We start from the raw sequence: 19511 nt of genomic DNA, 5'->3' as shown, positions 1-19511 counted from the left end.
CACAAGATTTCTTTTGAAAAAGAAGAAGAAGAAGAAGAAGAAGACCATCCTAACAAAAAAGCGCGTATTCATGGTCAGAAATAGCAGTATAGCCACTTTTCAAGAATCTCTCGAGCTCTGTGGGAAGCTCAAAGCAAGCGTCTATTAGTCAAAAAGGTAAGGTAAATATCCCTGCTGGCTACTGAACTGTTTCTTTTCCGACGAATCACGAAACTTACGAAAGAACCTTTTGCTTTGAAAAATGCTTCCTGCTCAACAACAACAGGATATAATAATTATATAATTTTATTTATGTAGAGCGGGACTTATATGAGTAAAATTTAACGCATGAATTTCACCGCATATAAATAGAGTTACGTAATTATCGTGAATGATTGTTGTGCAATAATCGTCCTTCTTTTCCTACATACTAAACTTAATTTCTGAAAAAGTTGGTCGAAAAAATAAAAACAATCAAACTTATTAAGCAAGAAGAAGAGTAATGTTAGTTACCACATTTTTATTATATAATTGTTTAATAATATTGATGTGATACTTTAAATAAATGGTAAATGTATAATAAATTCTTGAGTCGACGTGCAATTTGAAAATATCACTTAATTTTTTAATTTTTAACATTGAGTCCTTAACTTTTTCGTATTTTTGATTGGGCCTTTCCATCACTTTTCCATCTAATTTTGCAAACTCTGTTAGTACCACATGTCTATTTTCACCACATTACTTTAAAATATTATTTTTTTAAAAAAAATTATAAAACAATAATAATAATAATAATTAAAAAAAAAATTGTTGGGGGTGGCTCGTAGGTGGCCTGAAAGCCACTCTCGGGAGCCAAGGGGTGGCGCGTGCCGCCACCTAGGGTTGGGGGTGGCTTGCAGGCCACTCACAACACTTTTATTTATTTATTTAAAATTATTAAAAAAAAATCTTTTAAGGTGATGTTGCGAAAATGAACACGCGGCACTATCAAAGTTTGCAAAATTTGATGGAAAAGTGACAGAAGGGCCCAATTAAAAAATGTGAAAAAGTTTATAAGTCAATGTTGAAAATTAAAAAGTTAGAGAGCATTTTCAAATTGCACGTCAACTCAAGGATTTATTAATTTACCCATAAATTAATTATTGGATTTTTATTTTTAAAACAAGATTAAATAAAGACTAATTTAAGAGTGGTTAAAAGTGCTACAACAGCCTTATTAGATAAATGTATCAAACATTTTTCCTTGTGAAAATAAAGGTACTCATCCCTATTGAAATGTTTTTGTTACCCGTTGTCGATGCAAGGAATATCAATAGTGACCTTAGGTCATCTTCTAGGGAGGACCTTTGATTGTACTTGCAAAATAAGGAAAAGAGTGGTCAGAAAGCCGTTAGTTTGGAGACCGGAGGCACTCTTAACACCCAAATTAGTAAAACCTTATTATGGAGAGAGTAAATTAGTGAAGATAGTAAAAAGGAGCAAGAGTCTCTCTAAATGTGGTAGCAAGAGATATATGGAAAGGTGTCCAGACTCTAGGCCAAAGAAAGAATCGTTTGAAGCGTATCCCATAAAAATAGTGGTGCATCCCTTCGTTGATCTTGGGCATGGTGTGTGCTTAGCATATGTGAATTTTTTTTAGGTATCTTCAAACTATTTAAGTAGCAAGCCTTAGAGACAACCAGTAGGGTCTTCTCCAGTTGAGTTTCATCTGGAGAGGAGCCAGTTAATTGTAAGCAAAGGTATTTTGATACACATTTGTATCAAAATATTCTTATTTACAACGAACTGGCTTCTCTCCGATTGAAACTCAACTGGAGAGAATCTAGGTCATAAAGACCATTGGTGTGTAGTATCCTCCATCGATTAATTGCAATAGAACCTTTTGCAGCTTCGTTTGGATTCACTTTAGCTTGGAATCTGATCAATATACGCACCTTTCTTCTTGACAAGCCTAGATACTAAACTTAGCAAGGAAGTTGCTCAAAATAAAAAAAAAAAAAAAAAAAAAAAATGTTAGCAGTATATTTTTTTTCTATAATATTAACTTAACACTTTAAATTAATTATTATTATTATTATTTTAATTTAACAAAAAAATAATAATTCAAGAATCAATTGAGAGCGCTACATAGCTTTATCATATAAATATTAAATAAAATTATACTATCTAACCTTTTTTTTTTCTTTTTAAAAGTAAAATAAATAAATAAATGGTACTCATCCCGTCTGAAATGTTTTTCTTTACCGAGAAATCGCAAAAGAACCTTTTTCTTTCTTCGTTTGGAATTTGGATTCACTTTAGCTGGGAATCTCAGTACGTACTGAGATAACCGATTCGTGTCCTTCAAATTTTTTAAAAACGACACCGAAGATTGCTTTTAGTTTTGGACAGTGAAAAACCTCCTCGGGAAGAGCTTTTTTACTGTATATATCAACACAAACTGGGAAAAAAAATCCACAAAACCATCATATCATATCAAGGACCTTCACAAAATGTTTTTTTCTCCTCTCTCTTAGTCTTCCTTTGAGAGAAAAAAGAGAGAGTCTTATAGTGTGAACTGTTTTGCCGGAGGAAGGAGGCTCCTCTCCCTCCTCCCGACGGTGCTTTTTGTTTTCCTCTTAGCCTTTGAGCTGTAGAGTTCTTTGGTTCCCCCCGGTAATACCGGTGGAAGATGGTGTTCCCCTAACTCCTTTTGAGCTATGGTGGTTTTGTTGTTGTTTTTCTTGTTTTATTTCTTCTGGTTTCTAGTAGGGAGATCCAACTCAAGAAGTCCAGTGGGGAGTGGCTGGCTTCCTGTGTCATCGACGGTGTGTTTCTGGCCGGATTTTAGTGTTTTCTTGCAGCGGAGTTGAAGTAAGATCTACGCACATCCGTCGATTTCTGCTTGACACGCGCTACTCAGCCGCGTTCCCCATTGCTTTCCGCCCCTACCGCTGGAAGTATTGGTCGCGTGCTTTACCGGAGCTCGGCACGTGGTCCTCACGCGCCAGAGTGTTTTTGCTCTCTGATTGCGCGTGAAGGCCACGCTCTGCCTTTTCAGGCCGTGCTTGGCGGCGTCTGGGGTCTTCGGCGTTGGAGCTGCTGCTTGGTGCTCCCGGTGTCGGCGCGTGTTCTACACGCGCCGCCACTCCGGCGAAGTCTGCCTTTTCTCCATTGTTTTGGCGCCTTGTTTTTGGGTTTTTCTCTGCCTTTGTGTTGTGCATTCCATTTGTTTCCCCGGTACAGTTTGTCTCTGTATTGCATAAATTTTATTGGAATTTGTGTTGGCTAATTGCTAGATCGGCTCTCTTTTATGTTAAGAGTGCGTAAATGTAAAGAGAAGCCCAAATGTAATTCTTGTAATGTTTATGTTTCTGCTTTGACAGCTGTTTTGAAGTCAGATTCTTCTGATTTTCGAGTTGTAGGGGTCTTTCACCTCCTTCTCATGTAAGCCTTCGGGCTTCTTTCAGTTAATACACTGGATAGCATATGCTATCATGTTCGAAAAAAAAAAAAAAAAAAAAGGACCTTCACAAAAAAAATCACCTACCAAAAATATTTAATTTATTAAATCAATATATTTAAAAAATATATATTTTATTAAAAATATATATAAAACTAATATTATATTTTAAATGCTTATCAATTTAATTTAATAAATTATATTCAATTTAAAAGAAAATTTTATTCGTCACTGGTCCAAGATCTTTTACGATTAATTTCCTAATTATAAATGTAAATTATTTATTAAAATAATAGATAGAATTAAATACCTTACAGATACCTGAGTTTTAAACGTTTTTAAATTTAGTATCTCAGTTTTGTTTTGTATTATAGATGATACTTGAATTAGAGATAAAAAATCATTTGATACTTCTGTTAGATTTTTCATCTAAATTTTAACGGCTCGCCACGTGTCAATTACTGAAGTTGACATGTGGCACTATATAAAAAAATAAAAAGTAAAATATTTAAAAAATAATTAAAAATATTAAAAAAAAAATTGAAAAGAAAAAAAAAATCAACCACTTCTTAGCCAGTATGAGGTGGCCGAACCACCCATGGGCCATGGGGTTGGTTTGACCACCCCATGGTAGCTGGTTTGCCCACGGGGGTGGTTCGGCCACCTCCACCATCAATTTTTTTTTTTTTAAAAAAAAGAAATTCTGCCATGGGGCCACACCTTGGCCAAAATTGGAGTGGCCAAAGGGGTAGCTCAGCCTTAACTTTTTTTTTTTCTCAATTTTTTTTTATTATTGTTAATTATTTTTTAAATCTTTTTATTTTTTATTTTTTATTTTTTATTTTTTATTTTTTTATATAGTGACACATGTCAACCTCAGCGGTTGACACGTGACGAGCCGTTAAAATTTGGACGGAAAATCTAATAATGGTTCAAAATGGGTTTTTACTCATAATTCAGGTACCACATATAATACAAAACAAAATTGAAGTAATAAATTTAAAAACGCTTAAAATTCAAGTACCAATGAGATATTTAACCCTAATAATTATTTGAAGAAAATATATATATCTTTTTCAAATTATCACTCTTTTAAACTACTGGTTGAGTTAATATTTTCTTCAAACTATAAAATTGGTCAGTATCTCCCCATGTCAATAATTTTTTTTTTTTTAAATAAGACAAAAATATTCTTATAAATTTGAAGAAAAAAATTTAAAACTATTTTTAAAAAACTAGCCACTTTCTTGGATTATCATTTTTTTTCGTTGTTTATTTATTTTATTTTTATGCAAGGTATTTTTTTTTTACATAATTTGAACTTTGAGAGGGAAGCTTGCTTTTTCGTAACTATTAACTCCAAGTCCACGCAGACCTGCCTATTTATAGTATTAGCTCAAAGCGGGAAATGCCTCTCATATTCTCATTTGCTCTCGTTGAAGAACTCACCAAGCCCTCTCTCTCTCTCTCTCTCTCTCTCTCTCTCTCTGTGGGATATCAGTTCCTCTTACTCTAATGGCGGACCCTTGGTCTCCACAAGTGGCGCTGCCTGACGAGGTGGAGCAACTGCTCCAGAAAATATGCAAGGACCAGAAGCAGGAGCCCCCGAGGGCCGACGTGCGGCAGAAGCTAGCCTCGCTCGGCGAGGAAGCGGCTCTCGGCATCCTCCGTGAAATATCGGCCTCTACCATCAGGAAAAGCCTCGGCGGATTCATCGTCTACATGATCAACAAAGCCTCCTCTCAGAGGCTTGCCCCCGTCTCTCCTCTTCGCACTCCCTCCTCTCCTTCCCGCCCCATGTTCAGCCCGCCACAAGGTACCTACCTACCTAAATTTTGCTATCTCGTTCTGTACACACGCCAGTGTTTTTGCATTTTGGGACTATCAGATTAGTTAGATTAGTTTTAATCTAGTTATGAGTTTAGTTCAGTCTGTTATCTTAGTTAACACACGTGTACTTATCTTCTTGGTTTCTTGTACTGTATAAATACAGACATATTTGTATTATTTCATTTTCAACTTAATCAGATTAGATATTCATTTCATTCTCTCTCTGAGTTCATCCTCTTCCTTATTCTTTGCGATTTTGTACATTCAGATTCTGATATGGTATCAGAGCGTTCAACCATGAACGATTTTCCATTCTCCAATGAGAATGCTTCTAGTCCGTTCTTTCTTCACAACGGCGACAATCCCGGCACGGTGCTTGTGTCTCAGATCTTGACCGGTGACAATTTCAGCACTTGGCGCCGATCTATGGAGATGGCTCTCACTGCCAAAAATAAAATCGGTTTTCTTGATGGTTCCATTCCTAAACCATTTTCTACTGATTCGTCCTTTTCCGCTTGGACGCGATGCAATACGATGGTCCTCTCCTGGATCCTCAACTCGATTTCTGCTGAGATAGCCAATAGCGTGATTTTCATTGATTCAGCCGCTGCTATGTGGTCTGATCTTCAAGAACGCTTCTCCCAGAGCAATGGTCCCAGAATTTTTCAGTTGCGGAAGAAAATCTCTGTTCTTGCTCAAGGTAACAATTCAGTCAGTGCCTATTATACTCAATTGAAGGGGCTTTGGGACGAGTTATTGAGCTTTCGTCCTGTTTCCAACTGTTCTTGCGGTGGATCGAAGGTTCTTGTTGAGCATCATCAGCAAGAGTATGTATTTCATTTTCTCATGGGCTTAAACGAGTCCTTTGCTAACATTAGAGGTCAGATTCTTCTGGTAGATCCTCTTCCACCTATAAACAAAGTGTTTTCCTTGGTGATTCAAGAAGAGAGGCAGCGTGAGCTCTGTGCTTCTTCTTCGTTTGTGCATGATACTGCAGCTTTATTAACCAAGACTGATCATTCTCCTTCCAATTCATATCCTAAACAGTCACAATTTTGTAAACCACGTCCTCTCTGTTCCCATTGTGGTCTTTTAGGCCATACCATTGAAAAATGTTGCAAATTACACGGCCATCCTCCAGGTTACGAACCTAAGCCGCGTCCTGCTTCCGCTCATCAGGTTCAGAGTACAGTTCAGTCTTCCGATTCTGTCCAAATTTCTGTGACTCAAGAGCAATGTCAACAATTGCTTGCTCTACTCAAGCTTCATGATGTGTCTACTAATCCTTCAACTCAAGCAAGTTCTTCTGCACCTCCACAGGACCATATCTTTTCTAATATGGCAGGTAATATCCAAACTTTTACTCATGCTTCTTGTCCATTAGATAAGAGGTAGTCGGTATTTTCTTGCACTTCTTTTCTTCAAATTCATCAAATTTGCCATACTTGGATTATAGACACCGGAGCTACTGATCACATGATCAGCTCTGTCACATTGTTTACTTCCATTACTGCTGTTGTTTCTCATAAAGTCAAATTACCTAATGGTCTTGCTCCCGTGACACATTGGCACGGTCCAGTTATCAGAACATCTTATCCTTGCTAATGTTCTTTGTGTTCCCTCCTTTTCATTCAATGTCATTTCTGCTAGTCAATTGCTTAGGGATATTCATTGTTGTCTCATTTTTATTGCTGGTTTCTGTTTTATTCAGAACTTGCACACTTGGAGGACGATTGACATGGGTAGACAGCGTGGTGACTTATTTCATTTTCTGCAAACATCCAAGGCAACTACTCCATCTATTCCTGCATTATCATCTTCTGGTCATAATTCCTCTACTGCTTTTGTTTCTAGTTCTGTTAAAAACGTTAATGCTGATGTTTGGCATTTTCGTTTAGGTCATTTACCTCAATTTAGATTGTCTCTTTTACATGATGTACTTCCTTCTATCACTTGTAACTCCACTACTGTTTGTATGGTTTGTCCACTAGCTCGCCAAAGAAGACTAAGTTTCCCTATTAGTTCTTCTGTTTCAAGTTCGATTTTTGACTTGATTCATGTAGATATTTGGGGACCATTTTCAGTACATTCAATAAATGGCAGCTCTTTCTTTCTTACAATAGTGGATGATTTTAGCCGCTTTACTTGGGTTTATTTGCTTCAATCCAAAGCACAAGTTCGCAATTTAATTCAGTCATTTTATCATTTCATTAAAACACAATTTCAGCTCAAAATTAAAGATGTTCAGTCTGACCATGGGGCTGAATTTTTTATGCCCAATTTCTATTCTGCAAAAGGTATTGTACATCAACTGAGTTGTGTTGAAACTCCACAACAAAATTCTGTTGTGGAGCGAAAATATCAACATTTGCTTAATGTTGCTCGAGCATTAAGGTTTCAATCCCAATTACCTCTCAAATTTTGGGGTGATTGGGTTCTAACTTCGGTTCATATTATCAACCGCATACCACTCCTAATCTGTCCAATAAATCTCCTTATCAATTACTTTTCTCTAAATCACCTTCATATCTTCACTTACGTGTCTTTGGATGTCTTTGTTTTTCTTCTACACTTACCCGAAACAGGCCAAAAGTTTGATGCTAGGGCTAAGCCTTGTGTGTTCATTGGTTATCCTTCTAATTCAAAGGGATATAAACTCTATGATCTCATTAATCATTCTGTTTTTGTTTCTCGGGATGTAGTTTTCCATGAACACATATTTCCATTTGCTTCTCATCTTACCAATTTCAATTCTAATGGTTGTTTTGTTGTTCCTAAACCTATTTCAGATGTTGTTCCTTCTACATCTGTTCATTCTCATAATGATTCTGTTGATTCTCATAATAATTCTGCTTCCCATGATCTGTCAAATTCTGTTGTTCCTGCTCCTCCTATTTCAATTCCTGTTTCTGTTCGTCAATCTACTCGTGTTAGGCGTAGACCTGGATATTTACAGTAATTTCATTGCAATTTAGCAACCCAATCTACTCATCTAGTTGGTTCTACAAGTTCTTTTCTAGGTAAACAATATGATATTTCCTCTGTTATTGGTTATAATCATCTTTCTCATCCTTATAAACATTTTAGTTGTTTTGTTTCATCACACATTGAGCCTAAGTCCTTTTCTCAAGCTGTTAAATCTCCTCAATGGCGTGATGCCATGGCTGCTGAGATTAGTGCACTAGAAGCAAACAACACTTGGGTTGTTACGGATCTTCCTTCCAACAAACACCCCATTGGATGTAAATGGGTCTACAAAGTGAAGCTTAAGGCTAATGGTGAGATTGAGCGTTACAAAGCTCGGTTGGTGGCAAAAGGATATACACAGTGCGGAGGCTTAGACTACTATGATACATTCTCCCCGGTTGCAAAGCTCACAACCGTTCGGTGCCTCCTTGCTCTTGCTATCGTGAAGAATTGGCATCTCCGACGTTAACAACGCTTTTCTTCATGGAGATTTAGCTGAAGAAATCTATATGAAACTTCCTCCTAGTTTTGCCAATTGTGGACCATCAAAAGTCTACAAGTTACAGAAATCTCTTTATGGCCTCAAGCAGGTTTCTCGGCAATGGTTTGCCAGGTTTTCTTCCACTTTGATTTCACATGGTTTTACACAGTCTAAGACTGATTATTCGTTGTTCACTCGTGCACAGGCTTCTTCCTTTATTGCTTTGCTTGTTTACGTCGATGATATAGTCATTGCTAGCGACAACGTTGCAGCAGTTTTGGAGCTTACTCAATTTCTTAATAGTGTCTTTAGTCTCAAAGACCTAGGTCCATTGAAGTATTTTCTTGGGATAGAGGTTGCCCGTAGTGATAAAGGCATATCTATTTCTCAGCAAAAATATGCATTGGAGATCCTAGAGGATTCTAGTGTTCTCGGTGCTAAACTAGTTCTCTTCCCCATGGATTGCAATCTTAAACTATCTCGGGGTGATGGTGAGCTCCTTGATGATCCCTTTAGTTATCGCAGATTAGTTGGCAGATTGGTTTACTTAACCATTACACTGCAGGATCTTTCTTTTTCGGTTCAGTTATTAAGTCAGTTTATGGATTCTCCTAGAAAACCACATATGGATGCTGCATTCTGGGTCTTGAGATACTTAAAATCATCTCCAGGACAGGGTCTCTTATTTCCTTTTGATTCTTCTCTAAAGTTGAAGGCTTTTTGTGACTCGGATTGGGCTGCATGCCCAGATATTCGTCGTTCTGTCACTGGTTTTTGTGTTTTCTTAGGAGATTCTATGATTTCTTGGAAGTCAAAGAAGCAGCATACAGTTTTAGGTCTTCGGCTGAGGCTGAATACGAGGTCTTCGGCTGAGGCTGAATACCGGTCTATGGCTGCTGTGACTTGTGAGATTACATGGTTACTTGCCTTGCTTCAAGATCTTCACCTTTCTCATCCTCAAGCAGCTTTAGTTTTCTGTGATAATCAAGCTGCCCTTCACATTGCAGCAAATCCAGTGTTCCATGAACGAACTAAACACATAGAATTGGATTGTCATCTTGTACTTGAGAAATTTACTCAAGGGTTAATATGGACATTGCATGTCAAGTCTGCTCATCAACTAGCAAACATCTTTACAAAGGCTCTACCTCGTCTTGTTTTTCATGATCTTATGTCCAAGATGAATGTCATCAATATCTTCCATCCATCTTGAGGGGGGCTATCAGATTAGTTAGATTAGTTTTAATGTAGTTATGAATTTAGTTCAGTCTGTTATCTTAGTTAACACACGTGTACTTATCTTATTGGTTTCTTGTACTGTATAAATACAGACATATTTGTATTATTTCATTTTCAACCTAATCAGATTAGATATTCATTTCATTCTCTCTTTGAGTTCATCCTCTTCCTTATTCTTTGCAATTCTGTACATTCAGATTCTGATAGGGACACCCCATAGTTCTATGGGAATTTTTCAATGTCCTCTGGAATCTGGATATAGCTTGTTGAGATGCTACTCTTAAACGAATCGTTTGGTCTAATTCGCATTCTAACTCTCGGAGCGTTCTTTTTCTTCTAGCTCTGTTTGGCTACAAGGAAATATTCTTTCTTTTACGTTTCCCTTGTTTTTTACTAAATAATGGAGGGTTTATGTGTGACCGACTAATTGTGGGTTGTACTTCCTCTGGTTTTTTAATATTTAGTGGACTACTGGATTTTTCTCTATCTTGGATTGTGTGTACCTATCTACATGCATGCGTGCACACGCGCGCATGCATTCATACCTACTATACCTGTATATATACATAATACATGTGTGCGCGCGCGCGCGTCTGTGTGTCAGTCAATTACATTAATGCTTGTGAGTTTGTTGTTCTACAAGGAATCGGATCTTCTCCATTTCATTTGAAATGGAGGGGAGAGGATCCAATTCCAAGGGGATTAGGATTCAAGTTTGTTGTTTGAATTATTTTCGTAGGACCAGACACAATATACTAATTACTTTCTCTTCATTCTTTGGTTTTGCATTTATAATTATCTTGCAAAAAGACGAGGATAACTTAATTGTAAAGTACTACATTCATAAAGCAATTGCTGAAAAATGTGGAAATGTTCTATTCTCTAAAGCATCGTTGGGTCCCACCGATAACAAAATTTGTGATTTTTTTTTTTGTATATATCCATGTCTAAGTTGATAAGATATACTTTTGTATACTCCTCTTTAGTTCTAAGGTAATATTAATATATTAAAAATATCATGTATAAATATTCCTATCAAATGTTTGAACTTTATTCTAGTGGTATCGTTTTATTAATCCGGCTCCCAAGAGAAAAATCTTGACTACGCTAGTAGTCTTGTTGATTATTTTTCAATGAGAAATGCTATTCTTCGCACCATAATTACACTATGTTGACGTGGCATGGGCTAGTATTTGTTGAAAATAAAAATTCAAGGGCTACTAGCCATGCCACGTCAGTATAATGTGATTGTGGTGTGAAGTATAACATTACTCTTCTTCAGCATAGAGATTTCAAAGTCAACATTGTGTTAGGTTTTTTAAAATCTTTTGGCCACGTTTTATATTTTCTTTTGAGGAGGGCTTAATCTTGAGCTTCATGCAGCATTTGCTTTAGAACCTCTGTAATTTTTTATCTGGTAGATAATAGTTCCTAGAATGTATTTTCCAAAAATGAGATGGGTGGTGCCCTTACTTGATCTCTAGGTCCATGGAATTTGAGAGGCACCCCACTTTGAATTCACCAAAACATATTATATCAGGCACTATATGCTTCTTCCTAATTTCTAACTTTAATTTGTTTACATTTTGTTCTGGGAAATTAGTTTCATTTGTTTGACACACTGTTATACTGTGCCCTTGCTTGATTTCATTCTATATGCTATAAACCAAATACTGTTATATGATTTTGTTTGGTACATTTTGTGCCCGTAAGTGGTGCTGGGAATTGTGCTGCATCCTAAAGTTTGAATCATAACTACTAAGGAGAGAGAGGATTTAATCTGGGAATTGTGCTGCATCCTAAAGTTTGAATCATAATTACTAAGGAGTGCCAAAGCAATTCCTAAAGTGGAAGCTGAAACAGGTGAAATCAAAGGGCATTACTTAAATGCTGGTGGTAACAAGTTGCTTCAATTCAAAATCCGATTCTCTGATGTGCAGAATTGACTAAGCTTTCTAAACTTTATTGGCTAATTCAGTTATTGGATAAATGGAATTTAATTAGAAAATGTAAATGTTATCTTCTGTCTTCTGGTGGATAAATTTCAAATAAGGGTTCAATGTTATTCTTGAGTCTTTTGAGAGGTAACTGCTCTCCAGCAGTGTTAATTTCTTTTCCTTATGTGATGATAAAAAGGTTTTAGAGATTTTCTATTTCTTGATTCATTCTATTATGTGGTGTGCTATCTTAATCTTCCTTCTTGCTTTAAATATGCCTTTCTGTTGTCTTATTAATGATTAATGACTTATTGTTCAGACCTTGCTTTGCAAAGATTACATGAGTGGATACAGTTTCTATTTTCTTAATTATTATGTTTTTTTTTGTTTATATCTAACGACTCCAGTGGCAATTAATAAGGGTCTTTTTATACTTATTTCATGCGTGTGTGTGAGTATTTTTTTCTTACCTTTGTTGCTTTTCTTTACACAATATATGTAGTGACAATAGACAAATTTCGGGGAAGGTTTTAGTCTACCGGAATCCTGGTTTACACTTTGGCGACATTCATGTTTTAAAGGCCACTTATGTGAAGGCCTTAGAATCTTTCATTGGAAACGCCAAGTATGCTATATTCTTCCCTTGTAAAGGTCCACGGTCCTTGGCAGATGAAATAGCAGGTGGTGATTTTGATGGCGACATGTATTGGGTCTCAAGAAACCTGCAGGTTGGTAGTTTCATTTGTTTTAGTTTCAGATGATTTCTTCATTTTGCCCGATGTTCTCATTTTGGTCGGTATAATCTCATTTTTTGAGTGTCCTGCAATCTTTAATGCTTTTCCTATCTTTCGGTATTTTGCTTTCAATGTACATATAGGGTTTCTCTTTTTTGTGAACCTCATAATTCAAGTCAAAATTTGGGTTTAACAAACTCAAGTAATACTCTTTTTTTTCTTTTCTTTTTTTCATAAGAATTCAAGTAATACTCTAAAAAGTAATTAAACTTACTACTTAAGGTTGAATACACAAGTCTTAACTCAATTGATCTCATTCAGGAATAGTGGTGCCGCTGGATATAGTTCTACTCTAGCTTTCTTAAGGCATCCTTTCTTATGTTGTGTTAATTAATCTTCCTCATAACCAATGCTCTGCTGGAAATTACTCTTTAACTTGTGAACATGTTGTTTAATAAATGGCCAGCGTAGAACATGATTTATTATTGTATTGGAAAATGTCCACTTTTAACTCAACAGTTTAAAAAGATTAGACCCTCTAGGAGTACTATTCAATTCAATTAATGGCTATATAATTCTAACAAAAATTTTAAAGTCAAAGTATCCATAATTCTAGCTTAAAGTAGAGCATGCTCTAGGTTTTTCAGCAGAAGACTTGCACACTTCGACCATTTCTAAAATATTGCCAAAGTAGGCCATCAGTAATGTATTCCCTACTATTTGCCCTACTCAGGCCCTTGTATATCACCAAAATGTACCTGGTTAACATCTCCAACTTTTGCTCTTTAGCTAGTTTAGAGGTATGATTTATTGTATTGCGTTGGTTATTGGGGTCAGTATGACCGAGGTTTTTTGAGGAGATCTTCTTAACTGAAGGTCATGCGGTTCCCTGAGTATTATGATGTACTAAATTGGCATTTCAATTGTTGCCTTTGTGTGCGTGTCTGTGGGTATGATTTAATTTCTTTATACATTGAGCACTTATTATTGAAATTACTTCAGCTATTGGATTATTAAGGGAGTGAGCCTTGGACGCCGACTTCTTTAATGCAAAATGTACCCAATCATAATGTAGTCAATAAAAAGCCAAGTGATTTTTCAGCTGAGGAACTTGAGGAAGAGCTTTTTAAACTGTTCCTGACAACTAGGTTTCAGCCAAGGTATGCACTTAATCATATATCTGTTAATTGTGGATTATAAAATTAATGCAAATAGACGCCGACCATATGTGTAATGAACAATTAAGGGTTAATAGTCCAGGGAAAATAGATTTACTCTGGAAATCATTTTAGCTTTAAAATTGCTTCCCTTTTTCTGAAGTTTCACTTTCAACTAATTGTTGGATCTCAAAAACCTTATTTCTCTGGGGTGAGTTTGTAATGCCAAACTTAAGTCAGACGGTATTCATGTAAATATGGTTTTCCATTCCACAATCAAGTTGTCGGGTTTTCTAGGTATTGTTTACATCAGGAATCTGGTATGAAGATCTAACCTTTATTATTATGAAACCATGATGTTTTCTGCTGTCTACAGCTACGCTAAGAGTGTGGCAGCTGATAGCTGGTTGGCATTAATGGATCGGCTTCTAATTCTGCGGGAGTATTGGATTGAAGAGAAAGATCACGTGAAGGCAAACATACTTCAGTTGATTGATATATACTATGATGCTTTAGATGCACCGAAAAAGGGTGGACGAAAGGTTAGTTCTGTATCTTTTTTATTCATTTGCTAGATACTCGGGAATCATTAGGATCTTTTGTGCTGTAACTTTCTACCAGTTCCAATTTGGTTAGGTATGAAATTGGGCTGATTAACTTGTGAAGTAAATGTGAACTGTTTATATCATGTACCTTCTCAGGCTGAAATTTTTCAAGGCTCACCACCACCTGGCACCTGACTTTTGATCTTTTTTAACTTCCAAGCTTGATCTTACAGTAGATTGCATGTGGGTCATGCAGCAATCAGCAAAGACGAGAAATGTATTTAAATAAGGGAAATGCTACATGTACGTAAACTTTTACAAAGAAAGTCTTACTAGCTGATGTGGAGCTTATTCATTTGAGATGATCAAAACAATTAATAAAAAGAAATGCTACAAGTAGTAATGAATAAACTCTACATCATGTTAGTAAGACTTCCTTTATAAAAGTTGAAGTACATGTAGCATTTTTCTTTAAATAATAGAGGGCTAGAAAGGGCTTTGAACCTATAAACCAGCATGTTCTGCACGGACCAATTGTTTCTGTGTGGGTTGAATTAGGTTCAGTAGTTGAGTGCTGCATAAGTCAGATTAGACTAGAGTGTTTACATGAAATTAAATGTGAATAGGATTCATTTTCTGCACAAGAGGGACTTATCAAAAAAATAAAAAATAAATAATTAGTCCTGGACAAGAGGGATTGATGGAGGACAGGGGGTTGAGCTTGGGGCAAAAGAGAAAGATGATAAATCCCGCAGAGAGAAACCTTTAACCAAATGAATGCCAGAAAAGGTCTCATTTGTCATGGTAGTTGGCTTTGTTTGATTTGTTTGTGACGTGTTCCAAATAACCAAGACCATTGTGGTTATTAAAAGCCTATCCTCTACTTATGTAAGAGCATATTTGATTGACAATTACAGTACACTGGCTTGTGCCCACTTGGCTGAAGCACAAGAATGCCATTTTAATGAATAGTTTTTTCTTGAATTAGAAAAAGCATAAGCTGGTGCTTGATGATTAATTTAGGACAGGACGTTGCAGGGTCAGCAAAACTCTCATGAAGTTAGGTTATATTAAGATTTGGAGAATTGAATGAGAAAATTATTTCCAGATATTTGTGCCTTCCCTTCAATTAGTGGTCTGAAAAAATACTTAAGATACTTCTCACAGCATTTGTTCAAAAGCCCTCATTTGCATTCAATAATTTCTGGGAGACCTATCCGGAGGATCATATTTCTGATTATAACCTCCTGGAAGATGTTTCTGTATTTTGGGTGATGGAGCTAATGCTTTGGTTGCATTCATGGAATCAATTAATGCTTATGGTATGCCCTCTGTCTGGAGTGTAAGCCCTCTTGTTCTGCCTCCTGCTTGTCCGATGTATATGTTGTCTCGTATTTTGAGGGTTCACTGATGGATGAAAATAAAAAAGTTGTTGCCCTCCACATATCAATGAATTTGATTTAAGCAAAGTCTAAGGCAACAATCTTATCAATAGGTGTTTTGGTGGTTAATGTGATGAAGTACGCTTGTGCAATCAATAATTAATAAAATCTGTAGGGTTTGCTGCTTTCTTAGCTATTTTATCTTCATGATCCTTGATCTCCCAAGTTGCTTTGTAGTGACTGGTTCTACCTTGAGTTTACTAATACCCCCTTTTTTTCTTTTTCTTTTTCTTTTTTCCTTAATAGATTGAAGTTCCAAATGAATTGAAGGCAGAGATGTTTCCACATTACATGGAGAGGGAGAAGTCTTTCACTTCTACATCTGTTTTGGGTTTAATATTTGAATTTCTATCCCACCTCCGCTTTTCCTTCCGACCACCATCCTCTCTCTCTCTCTGACCTAGGAGCGGCGCGTGAGAGCGCGTTACGTTGGGGGCTTGCTTTGGTTTGCCTTTCAGACATCCGGTTGCTGTGCGGGGTTATTTCTTGAGTGTCAGGTGCTCGTGGGTCGCGATAGTAGCTCGCGAAGGGGCGTCTACAGGTGGGTTGGCTCCTGTCCGTCGAAAATGTGATCGTCCTCTGGGTCAGCCGCTTGGGTTTCGGCTGTTTTTTGAGATGGAGATTAGTTTTACCGTGGAGTCGAAGACATTTGTCTTCTCGGTTCTGGATGGGGCGTCGACGATGAGGGTGGGGGAGAAGAGAAAAAGTTTCTCCGGCGTAATTTTCATCAGTCCCTCGTGCTCTGAGTGGTTGGCTTCGACGTTGGAGTCACTTGTGGGTGTTCCGGAAGATCAAGCTTTCATCAAATCTTTCAGGGAAGGTTCGAGAGTTCTGATCGCTCGGAGAGGGTGTAACCAAGCCGGCCGTTTCTTAGAAGCAGCTTCTTTCGGGATGGGTGGTCGGAAAGGGTTTATCCTGATTCCTGAGGGACGTGGAGGGTGGGGATGGATCAAATTCTCCGAAGAGCTGAGGAAGTCCGCTGCTCTTTTCTCTGCTTCTGTGGGCAGGGAGAATGGGTCCTTGCATGAACTGGTGGAGAATAAGGGGAAGGAAGTTGAGGTTTGGCCGGGTTTGGTTCCCTTTTCGAAGGGGCCCTCCTTTGTGGAGGTGTTGAAGGCAGGCTCGGTCGATGTCGTGAAGGGGCCTATCATGGGGGGTAATTCTTCCGGGAGTAAGGTCGTGCCAGTGGTTCACTGTGAGCCTGATTTTCTTCCGGCGGCGAGGGTGTTAGATGCATATCTGAGGACGGCGTTGGACTGTTCTACTTTGGAGCCGTTCGATCCTTTGGGTAAGGACCAGCATCGCCGTCCACTGGGTAAGTCTTATCGTCCACGTGCGAGTTTGAAATTTGAAATCTCTAAGTTGCGCACGTGGAGTAAGCGGGTCATAGGGTTCAACATGGCTTTGGGCCGGGCTGTTAACAAGCTACTGGGTCGTCTTGCAAGGAATGGACTGTGTCGGAAAGGTTTGCACTTGGGATGCTTCATGTCGAAACCTAGTTCTTCACGGTCGTCGTTGCCAGAGACGACTTCGGTGGATTCTTCTGGGCTGTGCAATGTCGTTTCGTCGGAGATGGTAGTTCCCAGTGGGGACCTTTTGAGCGGAGACTGTTCTGAGCTGGCTACTGCGTTCGTCTTTCCACTGCCGAGTGCGGATTTGCCGTCGCCGGCGACCTCTGTTCCTCCGGCGTCGTCTGGGTCTTTGAGTGGTGAAAAACTCTCTGGTTTTCCTTCTCTCTCAGGAGCCACTGAGCTGGGGAAGAAGCTTCGATCTTCCTCCTCCCCCTTCTTGCTAAGCAGTCCTTTTAAGTATTACTACAGGAGGGCTAGGGAGATCAGGGCAGGGCAGAAAGTGGTATGGAATGATGGGTTGTTAGCTGATTCTTTGGTAGCCTCAAAGCTTTCCGCAGATCCTATTCCTTTTAAGGAAACGGGTGGAGAGTCTCGTGCGAAAAAGAAGATCCAGACCCCAGCTAATCAGGGGCTTTTTAAGAAGGGTTTCCTCAATTTACCCCCGATTGTTTCTGTCCCTCACGTTTTGCTGCGTGAGGTGAAGGACGTTGGGGCGGTTGGTCTCTCCTCTCCTTTGAGTGGATGCATCTTTCCATGTTCCATTGAGGGAAATGGTATCTCACAATATCAGAGGTGGCCCATCGATTCTGATCATAACGGGGAGATTGTAGTTTGGGAGGAGGAGGAAGAAGATTATTGGGATGGCTTGCCCTTGGATTGGGCACTGGAAGGGGCTTTTGGGGAGGAGGCCTTGGCAATTAGGGATGCCATGGAAGAAGAGTTTCAGCGGGAGAAAATGATTGCGCGCCAAAAGTCTAAAGGAAAAAGGGAGCTTCTAAACCTACAAAGTTCCATTAATTATGGGGATGAGAAAAATCACTCTAGGAGGAGAAATGGAAAGGCACACTTGTAGTAGGTTTGTGTGCTGTGGTGGGTGGTGGGCTGCCTTGTTCTTTGTTGGGTTTGTTCTTGGGTGGGGGGTGGATTGTTTTGGTTCTTGTTGGTTTTTATGGGTTTTTGTGGGTTAGCTTAGGTTTCTCCTTGTATACTGCCTGTGTACCTAGGGGCGCCTTACGCTTTCATTAATAAAGTCTTCTTACTTATCAAAAAAAAATATATATATATATGATAAGGTTAAGTCGTATCAATCAGAAGATCCATCTATGAAAGGTGAGGATTCTCTAAATTAAGAAGGCAATTATTTTCAGTTATTCTTTCCCTCATGGTATGCTGACCGAAGATTGTCTATGCTATAAGTGAACCAAAATAGGACGAATCTAATGTTTAAAGGACGGAAGAGAGGCAAATTATGTTCTGCTGCATTCTCCTTTTCTATATTGTTTGCTGATGAAAACGATAAAATCGTATCGTTAGAAGGTTTGACCATCATCATATGATGCTAACATATTACATATATACTTCGTGCTCTTCAGAAATTTGGAAAGTCCCTTGTTTTGTTGTTGAAGTCCCTGATGCATGCTTGAACAAATGGATGGAACACTACGAGCAATATAGGCAGGAGATGACTAACGCCTTGAAGAATGGTCATGAGGGCAAAAATGATGCTGCTGAGGAAGTCATAAAAAAGTATAAGAAGGTGTTTCTTCGTAGATATTGTATGGCGCTGCGAAATTTGAGGAGAGTAAAAGGGGGATGGAAGAAATATTTAGTGAGGCTCTTGCAATATATCACATCACTTACGATTTTGCTAATAGCAGAAGATCTGCCAGTTATTGTAGCTTTGCTTGGAGGGTTGCAGGACCAGCCCTATTCAAGTACCATGCCATGAAAAAAGGAGAAAAATCCTTTGTCTGTCTCCCATCTGTTTTACGGGAGATCTTTAATTAATGGGATATTGGTAAATTGTTTCATAGTTGTAAAGGGCAGCAATATTAATTGTTTCATGATTTCAGGGTAACCCATTTTCGTAAGAATCGTATACGGCGAACAAACTAGCACAAAACACAGGAAAATGATAAATAACTATTTCGATGAAGCTTTGACCTCTGTAAAAACACAGTTGTATTGTATTAAGTCATTTTTTAATTAGAGGAGCAATATTAATTGGTTACGAAAAGAATTGTTAATTTAAATAGAACTTTTAAACCATCTAACTGACCGACTAGGATTAAGACCGACTCTATTAACTCTAGACAATGACTCTTAACTCTAATAGGAAGAATCGGAATCAAACTCCTTATTAGAGATTTATTCTTTATCGGACTCTCACAAGACATTAGGGCAATA

At 38.0% G+C, this 19511-nt stretch overlaps 3 protein-coding genes across 3 annotated transcripts; all 3 read left to right on the top strand.

The window, feature by feature from the left end:
* The first annotated feature begins 4868 nt into the window (after window positions 1–4868).
* Window positions 4869–7395, top strand: LOC133858099 (uncharacterized). Its single transcript, XM_062293543.1, has 3 exons — window positions 4869–5237; window positions 5520–6596; window positions 6963–7395. Exons 1-3 carry the CDS (start codon window positions 4937–4939, stop codon window positions 6986–6988), a joined length of 1404 nt encoding a protein of 467 aa, XP_062149527.1. The 5' UTR covers window positions 4869–4936; the 3' UTR covers window positions 6989–7395.
* A 1332-nt stretch (window positions 7396–8727) lies between these two features.
* LOC133857522 (uncharacterized mitochondrial protein AtMg00810-like) lies at window positions 8728–9912 on the top strand. Its single transcript, XM_062292788.1, has one exon. The coding sequence runs from the start codon at window positions 8728–8730 to the stop codon at window positions 9910–9912; it is 1185 nt and encodes a 394-aa protein (XP_062148772.1).
* A 3294-nt stretch (window positions 9913–13206) lies between these two features.
* Window positions 13207–14603, top strand: LOC133857852 (probable RNA-dependent RNA polymerase 5). The gene is made up of 3 exons (XM_062293211.1): window positions 13207–13769; window positions 14143–14308; window positions 14468–14603. The coding sequence occupies exons 1-3, from the start codon at window positions 13657–13659 to the stop codon at window positions 14504–14506; spliced, it is 318 nt and encodes a 105-aa protein (XP_062149195.1). The 5' UTR covers window positions 13207–13656; the 3' UTR covers window positions 14507–14603.
* The last annotated feature ends 4908 nt before the right edge of the window (window positions 14604–19511 follow it).

Source organism: Alnus glutinosa, chromosome 14 (assembly GCF_958979055.1).
Source record: "Alnus glutinosa chromosome 14, dhAlnGlut1.1, whole genome shotgun sequence".
Taxonomy (NCBI): Eukaryota; Viridiplantae; Streptophyta; class Magnoliopsida; order Fagales; family Betulaceae; genus Alnus; species Alnus glutinosa.
The sequence above is the reverse complement of the archived record's forward strand: the minus strand, read 5'-3'. Positions and strand labels throughout refer to the sequence as shown.

Excerpts from the sequence above, each read along its gene's own strand:
- LOC133858099 (XM_062293543.1), top strand. The coding sequence starts at position 4,937 with ATGGCGGACCCTTGGTCTCCACAAGTGGCGCTGCCTGACGAGGTGGAG. Across the intron at positions 5,238-5,519 it reads CATGTTCAGCCCGCCACAAG|ATTCTGATATGGTATCAGAG; the intron begins GTACCTACCTAC and ends TTGTACATTCAG. Across the intron at positions 6,597-6,962 it reads TATCTTTTCTAATATGGCAG|AACTTGCACACTTGGAGGAC; the intron begins GTAATATCCAAA and ends TGTTTTATTCAG.
- LOC133857522 (XM_062292788.1), top strand. The coding sequence starts at position 8,728 with ATGAAACTTCCTCCTAGTTTTGCCAATTGTGGACCATCAAAAGTCTAC.
- LOC133857852 (XM_062293211.1), top strand. The coding sequence starts at position 13,657 with ATGCAAAATGTACCCAATCATAATGTAGTCAATAAAAAGCCAAGTGAT. Across the intron at positions 13,770-14,142 it reads ACAACTAGGTTTCAGCCAAG|CTACGCTAAGAGTGTGGCAG; the intron begins GTATGCACTTAA and ends TGCTGTCTACAG. Across the intron at positions 14,309-14,467 it reads CGAAAAAGGGTGGACGAAAG|GCTGAAATTTTTCAAGGCTC; the intron begins GTTAGTTCTGTA and ends GTACCTTCTCAG.